Here is a 23,322-nt window from a genome sequence, read left to right as displayed (position 1 = left end):
AGGTTCACTGGATTGGTTATGAATTCAGAGAGGAAGAGAAGAGCAGATAGACTACTTAGCAGTTTGTAGGGGCCATGTGTTGTATGCTGCCAGCATTAGCTCTTCTGTTCAATGTGCTAACTAGCTTAAGACAAATTACCTGACTACAACATAAAGACTGAGTTCCAATACCTTGTAGGACCAATGCAGGGAGTAAACCTTCAGTTCAGCTAATGTCCTTACCATCATTGCAGCCTAGAATTTTTATGCATCAAGTTTCTTTGAAACTACACACTACAGGTGCTGGAATCTGGAGCAGCACACAAAGCACTGGAGGAACTCAATGGATCAGGCAGCATCTGTGGAGGGGAGTGGACAGAGAATTTTTTGGATTGAAGTCCTTCATCTGGACTGAAAAAAGGTTTGAAGAAAGCCAGTGTAAAAAGGTAGAGGGAAGGTACTGAGCAAGCGCTGGCAGATAGTAGGTAGATCCAAGTGTTGGGGTGATAGGCAGATGAAACATAGAAAACCTGCAGCACAATGCTGTGCTGAACACGTACTTACTTTAGAAATTACCTCGGCTTACCCATAGCCCTCTATTTTTCTAAGCTCCATGTACCTGTCGAGGAGTCTGTTAAAAGACTCTGTCATATCCACCTCCACCACTATCGTCGGCAGCCCATTCCACACACTCACCACTCTAGGAGGAGGAAAAGAGTGAGAATGATTTCAGAAGCTGGGAGATGAGAAGTGCAAGTGACAAAGGGCTGAAGAGAATGGAATTGGATGGTTACTGAAACCACTCCCCTCTGCCCTTTCTCCCTTTCTTTGCTTTTCTCTCTGTTCTCCAAATACAACTGGGCCCTGTTACTCTAACACGTTCCACTCCCACACTATCTCCATCTGCCCATCACTTCCACTCTCCCACTAGTTGTCCTACCCACATCCTTCCCTTTATTCCATACTCCAACTTCCTAATCTATAAGATTCCGTCAACTTCGCTCCTTTTGTCACTTCCACCAATCAGCTTCCAGCTTCAGACATCATTCTCACTCTCTCACCCCCCCCCCCCCCACTCTCATCTGCCAATCACCCCTTTACCTGAATCCCCACCTATCACCAGACAGCTTTTGGTCCACCCTGCCCTCCTCCTTTCTGTTATCTTTTGTAGCTCCAAAAGCTAACTGGGGGGGAAAATGCACGGAAGCCGGGAAATGCGTCAAATTACTTTCGCTTTAGGGAGATGCTCACATACGACTCACTGGTATAATGACGTATACTATTCACGTGCTTCTTACATATAATCCCTAGTCAATTATAGAAACAACAAAGAATGCTTAATCAAACAATAGATTTACAATATTACTCAAATATCAGTGTCATATTAAATCTACTATGCTTTCTATACTGTCTATCTCCCCTCCTTCTTTCACTCCAGCTGAAACTTCTCAACTCAACGCATTGGCTGCCCTTTTCCTTCCTTAGATGTTGCCTGACCTGCTGATTTCCTCCAGTGCTAAGAGTGTCAAACAAAAATTAAATGTAACATTTGTGATTCTGAGCTCCGCACCCTCCATGTTAAAATGGAACCAGCTGGATATTGTTATGATACCACCTTCCTAAACAATCTACTATTTAGGATTTATCCTTTTAAAAAAAAAAGTTAGATGGATCAAGGGAGTTGCCAGTCTTTGTTTTAACCTTTCACTTATGAAATAAGTTACTTCTGCAAAACAAAACATTGGTTGTGAAGCACTAGAGTTAGTCCATGCCAAAATATTATTGGCAGTGATTCAGAGATTCAAAGGGTCATTCATTTTCCTTAATCAGTGTGGCAAAGGGACATGACAGGAGATCTCAGCAAAAAAAAAAATCCAAAGAGTGATCATAGCTGTGGCTTCAGAAGACAGAAAACCACTATATGCAGGAAAATGAGGAATTCCTGCTCCCGGAGCAATTTCAAGGAAAGTGAGCATAATATTATTGATAGTGACCTGACGGTTTAATTAATTCTTCATTTGAACTCTAACATCTCTCATTTGCAGTGCTTATGCAGACCTGCATTGGAGTTCATAGCTAGAAGGCATTCCCATGAAACAAATCCAGTGGTCAGTCTGGGATGATACTAATCTTGTCGCCTAGTTGCTTGTTAGAGGTTAGATTTATTAATATCCATAAGAATACAACATAGTAATCTATAATATATAAACTTCTGGATCTGAATCGAATCTTACCCTGTTCTGTGCTGAAGGGGTAAATGTATTTAATGTGATGGTGCAGCTTGCATTCTCAGTGTTCTGTGCTGATTTAACACAGGATATAACAGGCCTGAAAAACAGTTCATGTTGTTAATTTGAACTTTTAAAGCACAGTTCGGTTGCGACCTCTGTTCCTGTAGTCACCATGTTTCAATTACAGATTGCTTTTATTAAAAAATAATCACATTTTCCAAATATTTTCCATCCAGCCTGTAGAAGCAGGAGATTTATCTCAAAAGTGTTAAGGCCAAAATACCAACAGTCTGATTCAGTAGTACCCCTGTTCTCAGAAGGTTTGTGTCGACTCTTGAACTGAAAATCTGTGACAAGAGGCAGACTGAGAGGGTTTTGTTTTAAATGAAAAACAGTGATGGGAATGGGGGAAGAGTAACATGACATTAGCTGTGCTGACTGGATTCATCATGTGTGGGTGGAAAGTAAAATCGGGTGAGTGTGTAATGAACACTGCTTTAATACTGCCACCCCTGCTGAAGTTTAATTTGCCCCACCCACTCCTTCAATGTTTTCAGCTTGCTCCAAAGCCGAAGTTCTATTATTGAGATACTAAATTAAAAATTACTGACGAGAGAGGAGATTTCAATAGGTATTCAGGGCCTATCTTCTGATTGATATTATTGACACAAAGAGAATGGTAAATAATCTATTGGCCTATATTGGGAGTGATGTGGTGCCTGGTTCTTTCCTTCTTTGTATGAAATGTAGTCTTGAAAACATTTCTGCTTAGAATTCTGGCCAAAATAAGTTTACATTTATTATCCAGGCTGTCAAAAATGGCTTAAAGTCACTATGATCTCACCTTGGTAGCAGTTCTTTTAAGGTACTTTTAATTGGAAAAATTAATTAAATATTGTTCAATCCTCTCCAGAGCATTGATGTCCTTTTATTAACCTCTCAGTCAATTTATTTTGTGACTTCTATCTGTGAAAGGTCAAGTTGAAAGTAAGCAAAACAATAGAACACACTATGTCATTGTTGGCAACAGAATAATTAAAATAAATCTCTTAATGATATTTATAAGAATAATGAATATTATTTCTAAAGCAATAAGAACACACTTACTTTGATATTCATTTGATGGAAAACCAGAATATTAACCCTGACCCAAATATCAGATCTGCACTTAAAAGCTTGCTAAAATTTTAAAATGAAATGATTCAGGATTTTAGTACAAATTTACTTGCATGATTATATTATGATGTCATTGGATTGCTGCCAGCTTCCAGATGGTCATAAGCGTGGAATATGTTTGTATTTCACCCTACAGTACCCAGCACAGCTAAATGCTGGATCAGCTAGAGATGTTAGTTGAGTGTCTGTCTGAGCAGATTTGTAGCTTCCACCACAGTGTTATCTTGGATGTTAAAGGTTGCTAGAACTTATTCTAGCCAACACTTTAGAGTTGGACCTTTGATCTGAAATATTTTCCCGTTTAAATGGATGGAAAGGAGGACAAGCTTTTCACAAGTCAGGATCAACAAAGTGAGACCACCCCCAACCTCACCAAGACCAAGAAGTTTTGTGTATCGGTAATTATACCCATTAAGCCATTTTATCTCACCACATCTGCTCTACACATCCCTCCCCACATTCTACTGAAATCTAACTTGTATGTCTCTCCTTCCCATTTCTGACATTGGATCCTGACCTGCTTAGTTTTTCCAGCATTTTTTGTTATTTCAGATCTTTTTCATGTGCAGTTTTCTTTTGATTTTTTTTACTAGTACCCCTAAATTGGAAAGTACAGGCAAAGGTATCCATATAAAAGCTAACTTTTGTTTGGATGTTCAGGGCTGATCATGGATATTGCATCCTCGCTGTCTATGCCATATGTAAACCAGAATGCAAGCTGGGGCAGTATGATATGGAGAGAAAGCTATTGTCCATGCAGTAGGCTCTCCCTCTCCACGCAGCTGATTAATCCATTGGAATGGCAGAGACTGACCGATACAGTTTGGCACCAATGGCGTCACAGGAGTTGCCAGTCTGTGTTGAACTCAATGCAGGACTACCTTAGGGACTTCAGCTCCAGATTTTATCTCAGGGTTTACTCCGGAAGCCTTCCCCATGGGTGGGTATAGCACAAGGCAGTGGAAGTTTAAGATCAAAGTCTTCCTAATCCTAGGGGAGCTGCCAACCATGGCTGATGAGCCCCATGTGCCCAAAGCAACTAGTTTTAAGGCACCAATAACCATTATTGGCCTTTTCTCCTGTCAGTGGAAATGGTTCTACCAGGCATAGTAGCTAAACCACATGTGAAGGCCAGGAGTTGGACTTGGTTGTCAAAGATTACTTAAGATGCAAGCCATTGAGAGCATTTAATACATTCCCATTATCTCCACTGACTACAACAACCTTAAGGAACCAAGGAACCAGATGTTGAGGAATGTCAGTATACCTGTGGGAATCTTGATAAATACCATAAAATGTTAACACTTTCTGATATTTGTCCCAGAAGAATTGCAATGATTTCATGTAATTCAATGAAATTAAATTTAGTTCATAAACCATTCAATTTTCTGGTATCTATCCAGGTGGTATTTCTCACATGCCAGATAAGTATAAACTGGTGTGTAAGTACCTATTAAGTATTCTAACAGCTCAGTTTGCTTGAGGCAAGTAAGAATGGATATATACTGAGAACAAATCATACTTGATGGATGATTCATGTCATTAACTGGCCAGTCTTTGTGTTGAAGATATTCCAGGATCATTTAGATCATTGTTTTTATGCTGCTGTCTTGTTTTGTTTAGAAAAGAATTGTAGTGTAAGTCTGAAATGGAGGAAAATACTCTATAATTTATAATAATGGATTTAAATTTTCATCTTCTAGCCAATTTAAAAATATGGGGAAAAACAGAAGGTTATTTGGAATTCTACCTGGAAGATTTGCTTTCTACTATATTTAATCTAAATATTTTAGTGCCGGCAATAATTGCAGTACAAACTTTACGATGAACATCTAGCATGCTCTCAAGATATAGCTGTAGACCACTGAACAATTTTATTTGTTTGCAGGATGATAGAGGAGAAAGAAGGAGTAAAAATACAGCAGAATGTGGGGCAAAAGAGATTTGAGCAGTCACGTGAAAGAAAAAAAGATATTGCTGAAGAAATAATTGAATGAAACCTTAATCCACTGTCAGAATTGAAAGCTAACATTTCTGTGGACACCAGCAAAAACACTGCTTGTGCTTTAGAGCCCCCATTTTGAGTATAACACACAAAATTTTAAAACAAAATATACTCATTTTCTGGAGCAGCCTAAATTCTAATTCAGGTGAAGTGAATAGCATGAAAAAAATCTGCAGCCTGTAATCTTCCTTTAAACAATGTACTTTTAAACATTTTTAATGGACTAGTGATTTCACGATCTTCTGAAGGACTCAGCAGACTTAACTCTCAAGCATGCAGGTACGGCACCTTTAAGCAGATTAAGGTACATTGTCATGGACAGAAGAGAGAGAATTTTGAAGTCAGGCTGAAACGCTAAGCAATGAAGGTTCTTCTATCCAGCATCTTATTAACAAATGTACAGTCATTGGAAAGCAAGGTTGAGGACAAGATTGCTGTATCAGAGGGAAATGAGGAATTGCTGCATTCTGTGTTTCACAGAGATGTGGCTCACTCTAAACATGCCAAATTCATCAATCAGACCCAAGAGCTTCTCGATATACAGGATGGACTGTACTGCTGACTTGGAGAAGGCAAAAGGTGGGGGTCTGTGTTTCAGGATATGCTCTTTGTGGTGCTTGGACACAGCAGTCTTGGTTTTGTTGTGCTCTTGTTCCTCCAATTAAGTGCTGTCCACTCTACTTACCAAGAGAATTCTCCTTCATGATCCTGACTGCAGTTTCATACCCCCAAAGCTGATGTTAACCAATAACTTGAGATATTGAATGCTGCCATCATCAAACAAGAAACTGTCCACACTGACACATTTCAAATCATAATCGAAGAATTCAGTCAGTCTTGTTTGAAGAAATGTCTGCCCAATTATCGTCAGCATATAACCTGCAGTACCAGGGGATCCAACACATTCAACTACTGCTATACTATAATTATGAAAATTTGCCATTCCATGCCAGCCCATTCATCTCCTCTCTCATGATTATTCAAGGACTCAAACAGACCTTCCAGGTGAGGCAACACTTCACTTTTGAAATGCTGGATTTGTTTATTGTGTCCAGTGCTCCTGAAGTAGCCTCATCCATATTGGTGAGGCCTATCATAAATAGAGGGACCGTTTCATAGAGCGCCTTCACTCTATCCATCAAAAGTGGAACTTCCCGGTGGCCAAACATCTTAATTCCCATTCCCATTTCAACACGTCAGTCCATGGCCTCCTCTACTGCCACAATGAGGCCACTCTCAGGCTGGAGCAGCAACACCTTGTATTCTGTCTGGGTAGCCTCCAACCTGATACGATGAATATCAATTTCTTCCTCTGTTAAAAAAATCTGCTCCCCCCTTTCCTCTTATTCTATTCTCCATTCTGGCTTCTTAGTTCTTCCCACCTGCCTATCACCTCCTCCTTCCCTTTCTCCTATGGTCCACTCTCCTCTCCTATCAGATTCTTTCCTCTCCAGCCCTTTCTTATTTCCACCCACCTGGCTTCACCTATCAACTTCTAGCTATTTTCCTTCCCCTCCCCACTCCTTTTTATTTTGGTATCTTCCTCCTTCCTTTCCAGTCTTAAAGAGGAGTCTCTGCCCAAAACATCGACTGTTTATTCATTTCCATAGATGCTACCTGATGCTCGCTGATTTCCTCCAGCATTTTGTGCGTGTTGCTTTGGATAACAGACTTCAATTAAACCAGTGCCTATGAAGAGCGTGGTAACCTTCCTCAATGCCTATCATCCAGTAGCACTTACATCAACTGTGATGAGGTGCTTTGAGAGGGTAGTGATGAAATATATCAACTCCTGCCTGAGAAGTGATTAGATCAGCTCCAATTAGCCTACTGGCACAACCAGTCAACAGCAGATGGCATTTCATAGGCTCTTCACTCAACCCTGGAACATCCACATGATGGGTAAAGCCTTCTCCATCACCGAGCACATCTACACAAAGTACTATCATAGGAAAGCACCATCCATCATCAAGGACCTTCACCATCCAGGCTATGCTCTCTTCTCTTGGCAGCCATCAGAAAGGAGGTACAGGAGCCTCAGGACCCACAGCACCAGTTTCAGGAACAGTAATTACCCTTCAACCATTAGGATCTTGAACCAAAGGAGATAACTTCACTCACTCCATCACTGAACTGTTCCCTCAACCTATGGGCTCACTTTCAAGGACTCTTTATCTTATGCTTTTAATATTTATTGCTTATTTATTTATTATTAGTTTTTCCTTTCTTTTAGCATTTGCACAGTTTGTTGTCTTTTGCACATTGGTTCTTTGAGTGTCCTGTTGGGTGCCATCTTTCATTGATTCTATTGTGTTGGATTTACTGTGTGTGGTGATAAGAAAACAAATCATAGTGTTGTAAGTGATGACATATGTGTACATAGATAATAAATTTGCTTTCAACTTTTAACTCTTAAGGAGTTATTTTTCAAAGGAGTTCTTTGCTCTTTTGAAAGATTTTTGAACATGATTTGTGGTATGTTGCCACCACAGTGAATAATGTAAAAAAAAACATTGGCTATAATGAAAACCTTAGATACTTCGTATTCCTTGAATACTTATAGATTCAATAATGATAGAAGTGAAAATTAGTGGAATACTATAATTGTATTGATGGAAATTGTGTTGTTTGAGATTCTCTCACTTGAGCATGGTGACTTGGAAAAAGTCAGAACACATTTAACAAATTGTACTCTGAATTGAAGGTTTTATTTAAAAGAATAAAAAATAATCTATTTTGTCAAATAATAGCAACTTAAAAATCAAACCAAACCAAACCTGAAACACAAAATATTCAAACCCCATGTGTATTGAAGTCATTTTGAAAATCTTGTGATTTCATGGAAACGATTTAGCTTGCTAGTCGATGTAATGTAGTTTTCCTTTTAGTTTTGTAATTTACAAGTAGTATTGTAATGCACATATAAATTTTAACAATTTCCTTTCAAATATTACAAGCAATACCAAGCAGATTGTTCCTGTTAGATTTGGTGGCATTGCATTCAAATATTTATTGCTTTACCACTTACAAGATGCACAGTTAGGCATGTTGCTGAGGTGTGTGTGTGTGTGTTGCCTTTGGGAGACATTGGCAGAGAGTCTTTCAGAACTGGACCCTTCATCCCGCCACAAAGGTCACTGTATACCAAGTGGTCTGTGTCACCACCCTCTTTTACAGCTGTGAAGCTTGAGTAACCTACAGCCATCACATCAAATCCTTGGAGCACTTCCACATAAGCTGCCTTCAGTGCATCTTGGGAATTATTGGCATGAGCAGGTGCCTCACACTGAAATACTTGTCAAGACCAGCTGCACAAGTATTGAGGCCATGATCACCCAGCGTCAGCTGCAGTGGCTGGGGCACGTGATAAGGATGCCCCCATGTCGGCTACCCCGCAGAGTGTTATATGGCCAGCTACATCATGGTCGATGCTCTGCTGGAGTGCAGAAGAAGCGCTATAAGGATCAGATGAAGAATGCTTTAAGGAAGTGCAAGATCAGACCTGAGGACCTGGAGGATGTTGCTGCTGACCGTAACACTTGGCGACAGCTGTGTAGGGACGGGCTTCGTATTCTGGAGATGGAAAGAACAACCAGAAGACAGCAGAAAAGAGCCAGGAGAAATGCAGCCATGGTTGCCATCCCTACCACCACTACCACATATACATGTCCCACCTGCAATAGAACTTGTGGGTCCAGGATAGGACTGTATAGTCATCAAAGATCTCACCGTTAAAGGAGTGGACATCGTCATCGGATTTCAATGGACAATCAAAGAAGAGTGAGTGTGTGTGCGCGCGCACGCATATGAGCACACATGTTTGCACATGAGGTGAAGTTACAATGTCCAGTGCAATGTCATTAAATTAGTGAAGGGTCCTCATTATATGATTAAACCTTTGAAAGTAATGTCTCATTGTTATTATATTATCTGCTTCAAGCTTTACGCTTCCATGAAATAGGGTTGCTGGCAAAAGTACCACTGGGTTTGATAATGTTAAAAGTGCAGTTTTAAAGAATAATGTGCCTTTAAAAAGCAGTAGGATCCTTCCCTATGAGGAAGGAAATAGGCAGCTTAAGTATTGAGTTCAATACGATGTTCATTAAAAATTATCTTAGAAACAAGAGGCAGAAAAAGGAGAGTAAAGTAGGAAACTATAGATCATTTGGCCTTATCTCAGTAATGAGGAAAGTGCTATGAGGGTTTTTCAGAAGAGATTTGATAAACTCCCATACAAGAAATTAGTGTGCAGAAAATATTACAGGATTATTGCTTAAATATCTAGTGCAATTCTTTAAGAATACTAACCATTTTCATAGAATTTGATACAAATATAAATATTTAAGACTTGGATATCCTGGCCCACACTCCAGTTTGGAATCTGGTGGTAAGACACCTTAAAGATGTTTACTAAACACCATATAACAATAGACAATAGGTGCTGGAGTAGGCCATTCGGCCCTTCGAGCCAGCACCGCCATTCAATGTGATCATGGCTGATCATCCACAATCAGTACCCCGTTCCTGCCTTCTCCCCATATCCCTTGACTCTGCTATCTTTAAGAGCTCTATCTAACTCTTTCTTGAAAGCATTCAGAGAATTGGCCTCCACTGCCTTCTGGGGCAGAGCATTCCATAGATCCACAACTCTCTGGGTGAAAAAGTTTTTCCTGAACTCCGTTCTAAATGGTCTACCCCTTATTCTCAAACTGTGGCCTCTGGTTCTGGACTCCCCCAACATCAAGAATATGTTACCTGCCTCTAGCGTGTCCAATCCCTTAATAATCTTATATGTTTCAATCAGATCCCCTCTCATCCTTCTAATAACCTTGGGAGAAGAAGAAGAAATTAGTGTGGAAAATTATAGCAAACTGGACTGAAGGTGCTGTACAGTCATGGGTTGAAAATTAATTAATAGACAGTAAATAAAGAGTAGGAGGAACCTAGTGCTTTTAAAGGTGTTGACAGTAACAATTGGTGTCCTGCAGTGATGCTGTGTTAGACCCGAGCTATTGGCAATACATCATGCTGATTCAGATGAGTGAACCAAATGTAATATTTCTGATTTTACTGATGCCACAAACCTAGATGAGTTATTGGGTGAGAAAGGAATGCAGCTGATTTATACAAGTAGAGCAAGTGGGCAATAGATGACACGTGCAACATAACATGGATAAAAATGAAGTGTAGAGATTAGAAAGTCAGTATATTACGATATTTGTGATAGATTGGAAAATAATAATGCATAAAGTTATCCTGATGTCCTTTTATGCCAAATAGTGAAAGCAAACAAGTAGGTGAAGCAAGCAGTTAAGAAGGCAAATGGCATGTTGGCCTTCATTGCAAAAGATTTTGTCCTTGATAAGACCACACCTGGAAAAATGTATGCAGATTTAGCTTCCTAAACTAAGAGTAAGAAATGTTAGCTAGATTGATTCCCAGGAAGGAGAGAGACTGGGTTGATGTGATCTCTGTTTCCTAGGATTTCAATTAAAGAAAAAAGATCTTATTAAAATGTACAAAATTATGACAAGGTTTGACAAGCTGTAAGTAGGGAGAATGTTTATCTGGGCTTTAGAGGTGTCAAACCAGGGATTGCTGTCTCACAATATAGGATAAGATCTTTGAGACAGAGATGAAAAGAAATACTTTCAGTCGAAGGGTGATGAATCTATGTGATTCTCTAGGAGAGAATGCTCTGGAGGCCATGTCATATATAGTTAAGAGAAAATTAGATTTCTAGACACAAAAGGCATCAAGATGAGTGGTGAGTGAACAGAAATTTGACATTGAGGTAGAGGATCAGTGGTTGTTGAATACTTAGAACACTGGAAATATACCTGCAGTTTTAAGCACCAAGTTCATTGAATAGTATAGCACAGAAATGGGCCCTTTGGCACACTACATCCATGTTAACCTTCTGTCTGACCACAGTAAACCCCTTTGCCTATATTAGGACCTTAGCCTTGCCTACTTTATTGTATGTCTAAATGCCACTTCCATGTAGGAACTGTATCTGCTTTCACCATCTCCTCTGGCAGAACTTGACAAGATGCCTTCTGTCTTTTTTGCATTTCCCTTCATAGATGCTGCCTGACCTGCTGAGATCCTCCAGCATTAATTAAAGATCATCTTTGAATTCTGTCCTGCCTCACTGTTCCCCCGCACCTTTTTTCTCCAACTTTTCTCAGTTCTGATGAAAGATTATTGACTTGAAACTTTATGTCTGTTTCTCTGCAAGATGCTACCTGTCCTTCTAAGGAATTTTGAGCACATTAGATTTTATTTGGAGTTTCCAACATTTACATTCTTTTGCTTTTTGGATTTCTACCTGGCACCTTATTTAAATGGTGATGAATTTCTATGCAAGCATGGCATTGTACACTTTCAAATTCAGGAATATTTATAATATTGTTAGGAGGTAGATGTAGTGCTGTATTAACCAATAAATCAATAATTAGTCAATATTTGAATTTTTGAATGAGATCAAAATGTTTGTACAACTGTGAAATTGCATATAGTTTATAGATACCTTATGGATGATCTTGTAAAACATGTATAATCATATAGAAGGTGTTCTTGCATTTTAATTAACATGAAATGCAGTTCCTTTTGAAATTAAGTGGGATAATTGAACAGATAAAGAGAGAATGGTGTGGAATATTGGAAGGTGTTGATGTTATGAATACGTCCTGCAGAATAAAATTTATTTTCAAATCCATTCCTTCCACTTCTAAATAATGTTTAAAAGATACTCTCTATGACATTTAAAATACATTTTGACAGGTTCATGAATAAGAATGGTTTAGAGGAATCTGGACGAATGCTGTCAGATAGGACTGGCTCAGAAAGCTGCCTTGGCCTGCCAAGACGAGTTGGGTTATGTCCATGTTGTATGATTCTGAGACTCAATGACTCAGTTCCCTAATAACACCCTCACAGTAGCTTGAACTGATGAAGTAAATGAAAATTCCAGTTTTGTGATGGTTGTTGCCAGACTTTACTGATATTTGTGTTGAAGGTAAAAGCCATATTGATTCAGAAACTTCATCACAGTGGCAAGTTCTTATTGATCACTGACAATCTTCAAATGCTTTTGTAGCTTTGCTAAGTACAGAAGAAGTTGGAGTGAGATTTAGTCCTATTACTCATTCAGCCTACTTCACCATTCAATAAGATCTTATTTCCTATTTCCGTGCCACGTCTCCATGACCCTTGATTGACCTATGATCAAGTATTCTATTTTGACCTCTAATACACTGAGATTCATTATACACAGCACTCTGAAGCAGAAAATTTCTAAGGCTTACAAGGTTTTAGATAAGAAATTCTCTATTCTCATCTCAATCCTAGATGGCTGGCCCTTTTCCTAGGGTAATGCTTCCTTGCTCTGAATTCTCCCAGCAGGGTAAATATCCTCACAGCATCTATCCCATCAATCTCCCTGAGAGCCTTGTTAACTTTAATGAGTCATCTTCTCTTCTTTTAAATTCCAGAGAATATAGGTCCATTCCACTCAGTCTTTCACTCATCAAATTCCTCAGTTCCAGAAATGGCCTGGTAACTTCACTGTATTGTCTCAAATTAAAACATATCCTTAAATAAGGTGAGCACAGTACAAGTATATGGAATACAACAAATGTGGGCTCAAAGTCCTGTATAGATCTGGCAAGATTTCCTTATTTTGGTGCATCACTCTCTTTCAATAAAGACCAACACCAGCACTCCCAGAGAGAAACGCCAACACTGAGGATGTCTCCTTGACTGGTGGTGTAACGTTTGCAATCTAATTGCCAAGCTCAGAGAACACTGCAACATCAAAAGACCAACATTCCATTTGCCTTCCTAATTATTTGATCTACCTGCATTCTGAACTCCCTTGTCTTTTTTAATATCTCTAAACTATCACACCATTTTAAGTAATATTCCATAGGTGAACACACTAAGCAAAAATCACCATAATTAAGCTTTCTCTTTAATTGAAGACAAACATATCAAAACTTCAGAAACATCCCTTACATCTGAAATGAGATATTTTGTGTTCCCCTGGATTACTGGAGCAGTCATGGTGGACTCTACCTTGTGATCTCACTAAAAGAAAAGAACATGAAGAAAGCTGCCCTATCTGAGAACCACATTAGACAGACGCCTTATTTTATTTACTCAGGTTCTGAACTACAGCTTGAACCCATAACCTAAGACACAATAGAAATTCTACAACCAACTAATCCAAACTGACACTAGGTTGACTTTCTGGATTATTTTTATTTTAAACAAAAGATATACAATCAGACACTGAAATACTTTTGCAAGTGAAGTTTCCTGTTTGAGCTCTGTATTGCAGGCCTGTATTACATAATCTTACTGAACAGCTCGTAAGTTTTCAAACTATTGTTAGAAGAACTTCAGGTCAGTAAACTAAAGACTAGCAACACTACATGAAATATTCTGTCTGTTTTTATTCAGCTTAAAATCGCAACTTGCTCCTGTTGCTTAGTGTTAGAATGTTTCTTTCTTCCTTAAAATGTAATTACAATCAAACAAAAGTTACTCACTTTGTCATTATCTGTGTCATAGCGACTTTTAAAAGAAATAACTGTTAACAAAGGCTATGTTTATTGTAGCAATGGCAGAGAACTGAAATGTAGCAGTAACATAAAAAGGAAAGGAAGACTTCATTTCCTACAACATCTTTCAGGCCTCTTTCAGTATATTTCCAAGCACTTTACTCACTGGAGTGTTAAATACTAGGCATACAATGGCAAATTTGCTCACAGGAAATTTCACAAATGTCAATGTGATAATCGCATGCCGCATAGCAGTGTGTACCCACAGTACTACACTGAAATGTCAGCTTGGATCTTTAGCCTGAAGTCAATGGAGTCTCATGAGCTCTCAAAAATGTGAATTAGAGGTAAGAACGCTAATCTTGCAAGTAGCAGTGTAGTCAACATTTTCAGTGATATAAAAGAAATTTTAACAAGGTTCTCCTTTAATTCCACGTAAAATTACGGTAGTTAAATTGAGTGATATTGAAGTATGCAGCAACTTGATTGCTTTTTAGAGATACAACGCAGAACAGGCCCTTACGGCCTGACAAGCAGCACCACTCACCAACCCACCTGGTTAACTCTAACCTAATCACAGGTCAATTTACAATGACCAATTAATCTACTACACTACATTTTTGGACTTTGGGAGAAAACTGTAGCACTCAGAGGAAACCCAAGCGATTCACGGGGAGAACGTACAAACTCCATACAGGCGGCACCAGAATTGAACTGCAGTCTCCGGACCATCCCAAGCTGTAATAACATCGTGCTAATCACTGTGCTAACACGGCACCCTTCAAAACTTATTGAAGAGTGGAAATATATTTGGTTTCAGAATCAGAATCAATGCTGTTTATTATTACTGACATATATTGTGAAATTTGTTTTGTGGCAACAGTACAGGACAAAACATAAAGTTACAAAAAGTTACGAAAATATAGTAAATAAATAGTGCGAAGGGAATAATGAGGTAGTGTTCATGGGTTCATCAAACGATCAGAAATCTGATGATGAAGAGGAGAAGCTGTTTTTAAAAAGCTGAGCATTGGTCTTCAGGATCCTCTAATCTCCAACCCTCCACAATTGTAGTAAGGTGACGAGGGCATGTGTGTCAGATGGTGACAGTCTTCTTAAGGGACCCCCTCTTGGAGATGCCGTGCAGTGTTGCGCCTGTGATGGATCTGGCTGGGTCTACAGTTCCCTGCAGCTTTTTGCAATCCTCTGCATTGGAGGTTTAATCATGTCATTAAGAGTTTCTGAATTGTCACATGAAATCTTCAAGTTATTTCTGTCAGATAATTAGCAGCTTAAGAACACATTCATATAAAGCTAAGCATTTGATTAGAGAAAATAAACCTAAATAATTATTTTGTGATCAGAAAATTTGACTCCAAGGTGGCAATGGGTTGGGTACAGGTGCTAAGTTATTGACCAAATTACCAACTAATGCTTGCACACTTGCACTGTGCGTTGCACGTGTTCTGTTGATGAATACAAGAGGTTATGAGACACAGATGTCAACCAGAGGTACGGAGAGTAAGCAGGATGTGACATCAGTGGGACTGCTGTGTAGTTGGGTCAGTAGCGCTGATAAGTTGCAGCTAAAAGCTCCAGCTCACTCTCTCAGTTGTGCACAGTTAAAAATGCTTTCAACAGCAGGTAGTTTGGAAGGGACTTATCTCATATTCTGTTTGGCTAGATTACAACCAATGGTAGGGACATTGAATTTTCTAGGTAACCCACAGCTCTGGTGTTCTTCTCATATGCACACTCACCTGTTTGCAAAGATTGCTTCTCTTTTTTTGTTCATCTTCTCCATCTCTCCCCTTCCCATACTTGGGTCCATCTGCTTATCATATGTTCCCCATCTGGTGTTAACCACCAGCTTCTGTCCCACACCTTCCTTCTGCTGTTCTTCTTCCCTTTCAACCTTCCTGATCCAAGACCTCAACTCAAGACGTCAACATATGCCTTTTGGCTGTACAGATGACCCATAGTGTTTTCAGCATTTTGTGGCATTATGTCTGATGTTTGTCCTTTAACAAATGCCAACTTCTCTGTGGTACATGGTGCTATTTGACAACACAGAGAAGGTACTACAGACACCACGCATCAACATTTAGCCATGCTAAAATACAATAACTAAAATATGAAGCATTCAGCAGTGCCTGGAATCAATGTTGTAGTTTCAGGGTGGTGTTGCCTATAGCTCCATTCCATGAACCTTGACCGTGTGTCTGAGGCCATCAATCTTCCTGTGCCATTTTATTCTGATCATTACTGCATTGTCCACTACAAACAACTCCTTCTACCACCTTGTAAATGACAGCCTATAGGCCATTGGGGAATTCTGTTGATCCCAATATCTCTGCTTTTCTTCATCAAAACATCTGAAGATTACCATGGAGCAGACTCTCCCCCTTGTTGTCACATGTCTAAAATTAACGATTTCCAGTCAAACTGGATCTCCTTTTTAATAGGTGCATCTATTTTGAACAAGCAAACAAACTTTAACAGCTATGGGCCTCTTGCAAAATTAAGACTGGTTCTGTGCTAAGGCAATCAAATGCATGCTCAGTATTGGCTGAGCATTGAAATCATTACACTATAATGAACAAGCAGTAGAAATTTTATGCTCTCCATACACTGAGTCAAGTTAATCACATGTCATGATCCCAGCTGGCATCTCTGGCAGCCATCCAATTGGATCTTCTATCTTTGATATTTACATAGGTCTACCATGAGGATTCCAATTTTACTAATGTTCTTTTTCAGAATTTCTACATGAGGTTATATTGTTCTATACCTGTAATGAATATATTTAAATGAGGTTCCTTGCTCTGCAGTAATTTGCTAAGCTGAATAACGACTGCTTCATTCTCAGGGCTGGATTTATTCACACAATAGAAGTGGATTTACATCAATGCTCTAGAACTTATCTAACTTCCAACAGAATGAACTAATGTATTTTCTCTGATGGAACTCTATTTTGATAAGCGCAGACAATATTTAAGGCTCTTATTGTTAGCTGTAAGGATTAATGCTTTTTTATTTCAGAAATCTAAATATTATTTTACAATTGCCATAGCTCAATCACTCTTAATTAATATTTGTGTTCAAATTATTAAGTGCATTTTGCTTTGTGCAGTATTTGTATGTCACATGGAGGCTTTTCTGCTCCTTTTTAAAGAATTGGTATTCAGGATGAAGGTAAACCAGTTTATTATGTTTAGGCGACAATTCACCTGCAAGTCTGTTGGGGTCATCTACTGTATCCTGTGCCCCTGGTGTGGCTTGCTGTATATCAGTGCTCCCAGTGTGGCCTCCTGTATATCAGTGACACCCAACATAGATTGGGAGACTGCTTCACTGGGTGCCTTCACTCCATCTGCCACAAAAAGCAGAATCTACCAGTGGCCACCCATTTCAATTCTACTTCCCATTCCTGTACCAACATATCAATCTATGGCATCCTGTACTGCTGCAATGAGGACACTCTCAGGTTCGAGGTTTAACACCTTATATTCTGTCTGTGTAACCTCCAACCTGATGGAATGAGCATTGATTTCTCAAGCTTCTGGTAATTGCCCCCCTTCTTTCCTTCACCATTCCCCATTCCTGTTTCCCTCTCTTGACTTATCTCCTTACCTGTCCATCACTTTCTTCTGATGCTCCTCTCCCTTCCCTTTCTTCCATGGTCTTCTGTCCTCCCTTACTAGATTCTCCTTTCTCCAGCCCTTTACCTCTTTTACCAGTCAACATCTCAAGTCTTCACCCCACCCCCTCTGTTTCACCTATCACCTACCAACTACCACCTTGTCCTTCCTCCTCTCCTCCCTCCACCTTCTTACTCTGACTTTTTCTCTTCCTATCCAAGTCTTGAAACATTGACTGTAGAGTCCATAAACAGTGCCTGGCCTACTGAGTTCCTCCAGCATTCTGTGTGTATGTTGCTTTGGATTTGCAACATCCACAGATTTTCTTGTGTTTGTGATATGATGTTTAGGATCAGTCCTCAGCATTCATTGGTAATTCCTTAGAATTACTTTTTGAAGTTGAGAAGGATGGCATATACTTGAGTAGTTTGAAATAACTCAGGGAACAATACTGTTACAACCTTCAGCTTGGATATTATTGCGCACACAGTGCCTCCATGTGCAAGATTAAATAGAACTGTTCTGTATCTTCACAGTACTATAATATTTTGCCTGTGATTTGACGCAATCTAGTCGTAACCAGATCCATCATCATGATAAATAAATAGAAGTTCCTCCTATCTGATTCAAATTTAGATTTCTTATAGTAACTTTCCTGGGATTAGACTCCAGAATGTTTCTAGTGGAATATCAACTGCTTGTGAAAAATATTCTCATTTTTCAAGTTTGTTTCTCAAAGTTAGTAAAATATTTACATCCATTTAGGTTAAAGTCGTGTAAAAATGGAAAAATTATCTGTCTTTGCAGTGGTTAAAAGATGTGTAATGTAATCTCTTTCCATTTCAGGCTACGATGTCTTGTGAAGCAGCTAGAGAAAGGTGAGATCAACGTGACAGATTTAAAAAAGAATATAGAATATGCAGCCTCAGTGCTTGAAGCAGTTTACATTGATGAGACAAGGTAAGTTATTGTCTTTAAATTCAACACCCTATAGCGATTTGCATGTGATTTATACATATGCTTTAATACTAATTTTTGTATATTTAACAAAAATTACATTACTGTTTACAAAATGGAAACAAGTACATTTTATTTATAGCTCAGACTGGGAAGCCCTCATTCCTTGAAAAATGAAAATTATTTGCATTGAAATGAATGACTAACTTACTGTTTTACTGCAGGTATACAGCAGGACACTGACTGCTTTCACACCAACACTGAGATATTTTTTGTATTAAAAATAATAATTGGAAATCAATTGTAGGTTTGTACAACTTCTATAATGGACTTAGTGTGTGTGTGAAGTTCTCTGAAATAGAATATTTTCTTTTTGAATTCATGCATGTGTAATTTGCATGATAGGTGGTATACATGGGTTTCCTGTTTTGTCAACTATTGTAAAAACAGCAAGTGAAGATGGTGTACTGAACATACCATAGTAAAAGATTCACAACCAATATAAACCATTTGTTTTACATGTTAAAGTCTAGCAAAGGGTACTTTTCAGCATCAAGACATTAGAACTAATCTTAAATTTAGCCTTTAATAGTCAATAGGTAGTGATGGCCTACTCAGTTTTAATTACAGTGAAGGTCAAAGGAAAGCAACATCGGAAAGTTAATATAACAGGAGACTAGTGCAAATACATTCTATTATTAAAGTCAGGCTGACTGAATCTCAAAGTTTTATATACACATTCCACTATAAAGTAAATTCCCTATGCTTCCTGCATTTGTGTGTCCAGTGGAATGAATCCATTTTCCACAAATCTCATGCATACTTAGTTGCAAAGTACTTTTGATTTGGGAAACTATAAATATTTTTCATAATATCCTTATTACAATTTCTAACTTTACTTAATTGCCCTCACATAGTTCAATATTTCATTTGACTGTACTGTCACTTCTTAACAACAAATTTTGTAAGAGGAAATACTCATGCACTTACCTGTTAGGCATGCACAGGCAAGAACCTCCCAGTCTCCATCCAGCTAAAAGGAATCACCTGCCACTCGTATCCAACCCATCACCTGCGGTCTATTTAAACCTAGTGTGAGTCCATAGACACGAAGCTCTGAACAGCCGGATCAGGCCCACAGCCTCATCCTCAGTTCATCATACAGTGGTGTAAAACAAAGTTCACAGACATGAAGCCTGGAGCAGCTGGAGCAGGACACAGTATCCGCCTCAGTGCCGTAAAGAGCAAAGTAACACCGCGTAGCAGTGAGCAGAACCGACTCCCAACACCTGGCCTTTTCAATCCATTCAACCCGGCACTAAATTGTCCAAATATTTGGTCATACCATGTGGTGAACTATGTGCCTGTCGGGACACGCCCCTGCTGACTGCTCCTGTGGCTCCTCCCACAGGCCCCTGTATAAAGGAGACCTGCGGCCTGAAGATCGGCCTCAGTCTCCAGGACCTTGTATGATAGACACTCACTCCTGGTTCCTTCTTCCAGTCAATAAAAGCCGATATCTCGCCTACGTCTCAGTGTGAGTTATTGATGGTGCATCATACCACATTCTAAGACTTCGGCCCTGTTGCTTTGATACACTCTGGGCCTAAAGCCTGCCGTCATGTTTTGGTCCATACCCAAACTTTCTAAATCAGCTTGGCACTTAGATCAATCCAACCTTGCTCTTGATTTAGATGGATGCACTCACAAACTCCTCTGGTCCAACTTTTCGCCATTTCAAATGCCTTGACTCCATCTTGAACATGCCTCAATCTTGCTCCAACCACTTCTCCTTGAACGTGCCTCGACCTTGCTTGAAATTTGCATCGCACCAGCATGCCTCGACCTTTGAGTCAGCTCACCTTCACTTGCCTCTTCATTGCTTGCAGTGATTATTTACCACAGTTTTCCACAGAAAAGCTGTTATTAATAAATCATTTAGTTGTATTTCTTGAATTATGAACTGCCAGTAAGCTGTCACCCATCTTAAAAATACCTCTACATTTCCTGACAGAGAGGTCTCTCTCTTGACTAGATGAGCTCTGACTCATACCACTGCTAACTAGGATATAAAAGAAACATTTGCAATAAATATGAGGAATTCATCACTGTGATGAACCAGGTTAACAACACAGGAAGTGGAAGGGAGGTAGCAATTTGTATAATTTACCTGTGTCAAGACTCAGTTAGATTCAGGACCTTCACAGCGAATGCAGAAATGCTGCTGGCCAATTACCATCACAGCTTCTCAGAGTGCTTGAAAGGTGAACTGTCTCACTGAGACAGTTCATCACTCAAGAACCTCATCACTCTGCCCCTCCGTATTGGCGAGTGTCTTATGGAACAACCCCTTAGGTTATCAGCCAGAGCCCCAGTTCCATTCCCAGAACCAATTCAGGCTGCAAGACCTTCATCAGCAACACCTTCAGAACCCGCACAGATTGGGAGAGATCACTTAACACCGCAAGAGCATATCAACGTATGTGCTTTCTTCAGAGTAGCTGACCACCCGTACGTCAAATGCCCACTGCATCTGGGAAAGTAGCATCACCAGCTAGAGTTGAGGGGCCGTCTAACAGACCCTTGTTCTAGCACTATAGCCCGAATCATTCTCTATGTCCTCTTCCACACCCCAATGGCTCCCTGAGTGCAGGGGTCTCTGGTAGATATCAGCATAGCAGGCATTTTTCTGGACTGGACTCTGTGTCAGCCATTGATGGATGACCCTTCAGGGTCTGGGATGTTCAGGATGCACACACGGTCTGTGCATATGAGCTTCGGAGAGCACTGTGTGTCCATCCACCATCTCCTTATTGAGTCCGCCAACGGCCCACTCATCTTGGCTTACCCCTTGCTCTCCACTCATGACCCTCACTTCATCTGTTTATCCATCCACTGCTGAGCTGGGGACCCACTTGCCTGCAACCTCATTGACTTCACACCATAAATCAGTGAAGATGGAGGAAACCCTCAACCTCATCAAACTCCCACAAATGTATCTCAGCTTAGCTGTTGCTTTCAGTAAAAGGGAAACCAGTACCCTGCCACCTCACAGACTACAGATCGATCTCTTCTTGGCCATGACCCCACCCAAAGATCATCAGTTTTCCCTCTCCCCTTCCATGAATGACTGCATTGCAGAAGCCCTACAGCACAGCTTCATTTGATCATCCCAGTCCCGGCTGGTGAAGGATTTGTCCTTGTCAAAATGGATGATGATGGTCTCCAAAACTACATCGACCAACGTGCACACAATAAAATCACCATTTAGAATTACCACCATCTCCCCTTGATGGATAGAGTGTTTGAAACACTCCATGGGGCTCAGATCTTAACCAAACTGGGTCTACAGAGCCCATATAACTTGGTCCGTGTCTGCCAGGGGATGAGTGGAAAACTGTGTTCATTACACCCAGAGGCCACTACAAATACTTGGTGACGCTTTTAAGATTTTCCTATAGTTCAGCCATTTTCCAAGCCTTCATTAACAAGATCCTCTGAGACATGCTTCACAGTTATGTGCTTGTCTATATCAATAACATTCTCATCTTCTCCAAGAGCACCCAAGACCATCTGTCAAATCTGCTCAGTCCTTCAATATCTCCTTGAAAATCTTCTATACTGTATGTCAGAGTAATGTCTGGTCCACAACGTAGTTATTTCCTTCCTGAGTTACATCCCTTTATCCCACGGCATAACTGTGGACCCAGAAAATATGTGTGCCATTGTTTAATGGTCCCAACCGCGCATCCTTAGACAGCCAGCATGCTTCTTGGGCTTCTCTAACTTCTACTGCCATCTCGCCAGGAACTACAACCAAATTGCAACACCTCTCACCTCCCTAACCAAATCAGCTACCTCACAGATAACTTGGTCTGCTACCATGTACCACACTTTCGTGGAGCTTAAGAGAAACTTCACTAATGCTCCTATTCTCTGTCATCCAAAACCCTCTGTATATTTTTGGTAGAGGTGGATGCATCTGACCGGGCCCTCTTTCCTCCAGAGAGGACTGGATGGGAAGATGCATTCTTGTGCCTTCTTCTCTTGCATTCAACTCCACACAGCACCATTATGAAGTAGTGTACAGGAAGCTATGTGCCATTAAATGGGCCATGGAGGAATGGAGACATTAGTTGATAGGTAACACCAATCCTTTCCTGATCTGGATTGGCCACTGGAACCTCATAACCATACAACAGATCCGCCAACTCAACCCATGTCAGGCTCACTGGGGCCTCGTCTTCAAGCAATTCAACTTCACCATCTCGTACTGACCCACCTGCCAGAACTCTAAGGCAGATGCCCTGTCATGACAGTTTGATCCAGATGAAGGAATTCCATTATCTTAGATTCTTACCCCAATTGTTTGAGATCTTGAAAACCTGATCAGCCTGGCCCTACAGCACAAGCCTGTTCCAGCCGACACACTTGATGAATTTCATCACTGGCTGGCCACCTTCTGATGGGGCCATGTTGATCATGCTGCTAGCGGACCAGTTCTCCAAGGTGGCCCATTTCACTGCCCTCTTCAAAATTCCACCAGCTGCTGATTCTCCAACATGTAGTTCATTTCCACAGTTTCCCCTCAGGATATTGTGTAGAACCAGGGTCCCAATTCATTTCCAGCTTCTGGCAAGCCTCCTGCTCCCTCCTCCACACCTCAGTGAGTTTTTCCTTTGGTTATCATCTGCAGACCAATGGTCAGTCTGAAACAGCCGATCAGCAAGTGGAAAAATTTCTGTGATGCTTCTCTGCCTCTAACC

The 23,322-nt window shown here is 40.1% G+C and overlaps 1 protein-coding gene across 2 annotated transcripts in view; it reads left to right on the top strand.

Moving 5' to 3' along the window:
* Window positions 1–23,322, top strand: part of pde1a (phosphodiesterase 1A, calmodulin-dependent) — a 449,561-nt gene that overhangs the window by 307,809 nt on the left and 118,430 nt on the right. For both annotated transcript variants that reach the window (XM_059966798.1, XM_059966800.1), the window contains one exon: window positions 18,446–18,559. In XM_059966798.1, coding sequence (XP_059822781.1) covers window positions 18,446–18,559 — 114 coding nt within the window. The remainder of the gene's footprint in view (window positions 1–18,445; window positions 18,560–23,322) is intronic.

Source organism: Hypanus sabinus, chromosome 4, assembly GCF_030144855.1.
Source record: "Hypanus sabinus isolate sHypSab1 chromosome 4, sHypSab1.hap1, whole genome shotgun sequence".
In the NCBI taxonomy this organism is placed as follows: domain Eukaryota; kingdom Metazoa; phylum Chordata; class Chondrichthyes; order Myliobatiformes; family Dasyatidae; genus Hypanus; species Hypanus sabinus.
The sequence above is the reverse complement of the archived record's forward strand: the minus strand, read 5'-3'. Positions and strand labels throughout refer to the sequence as shown.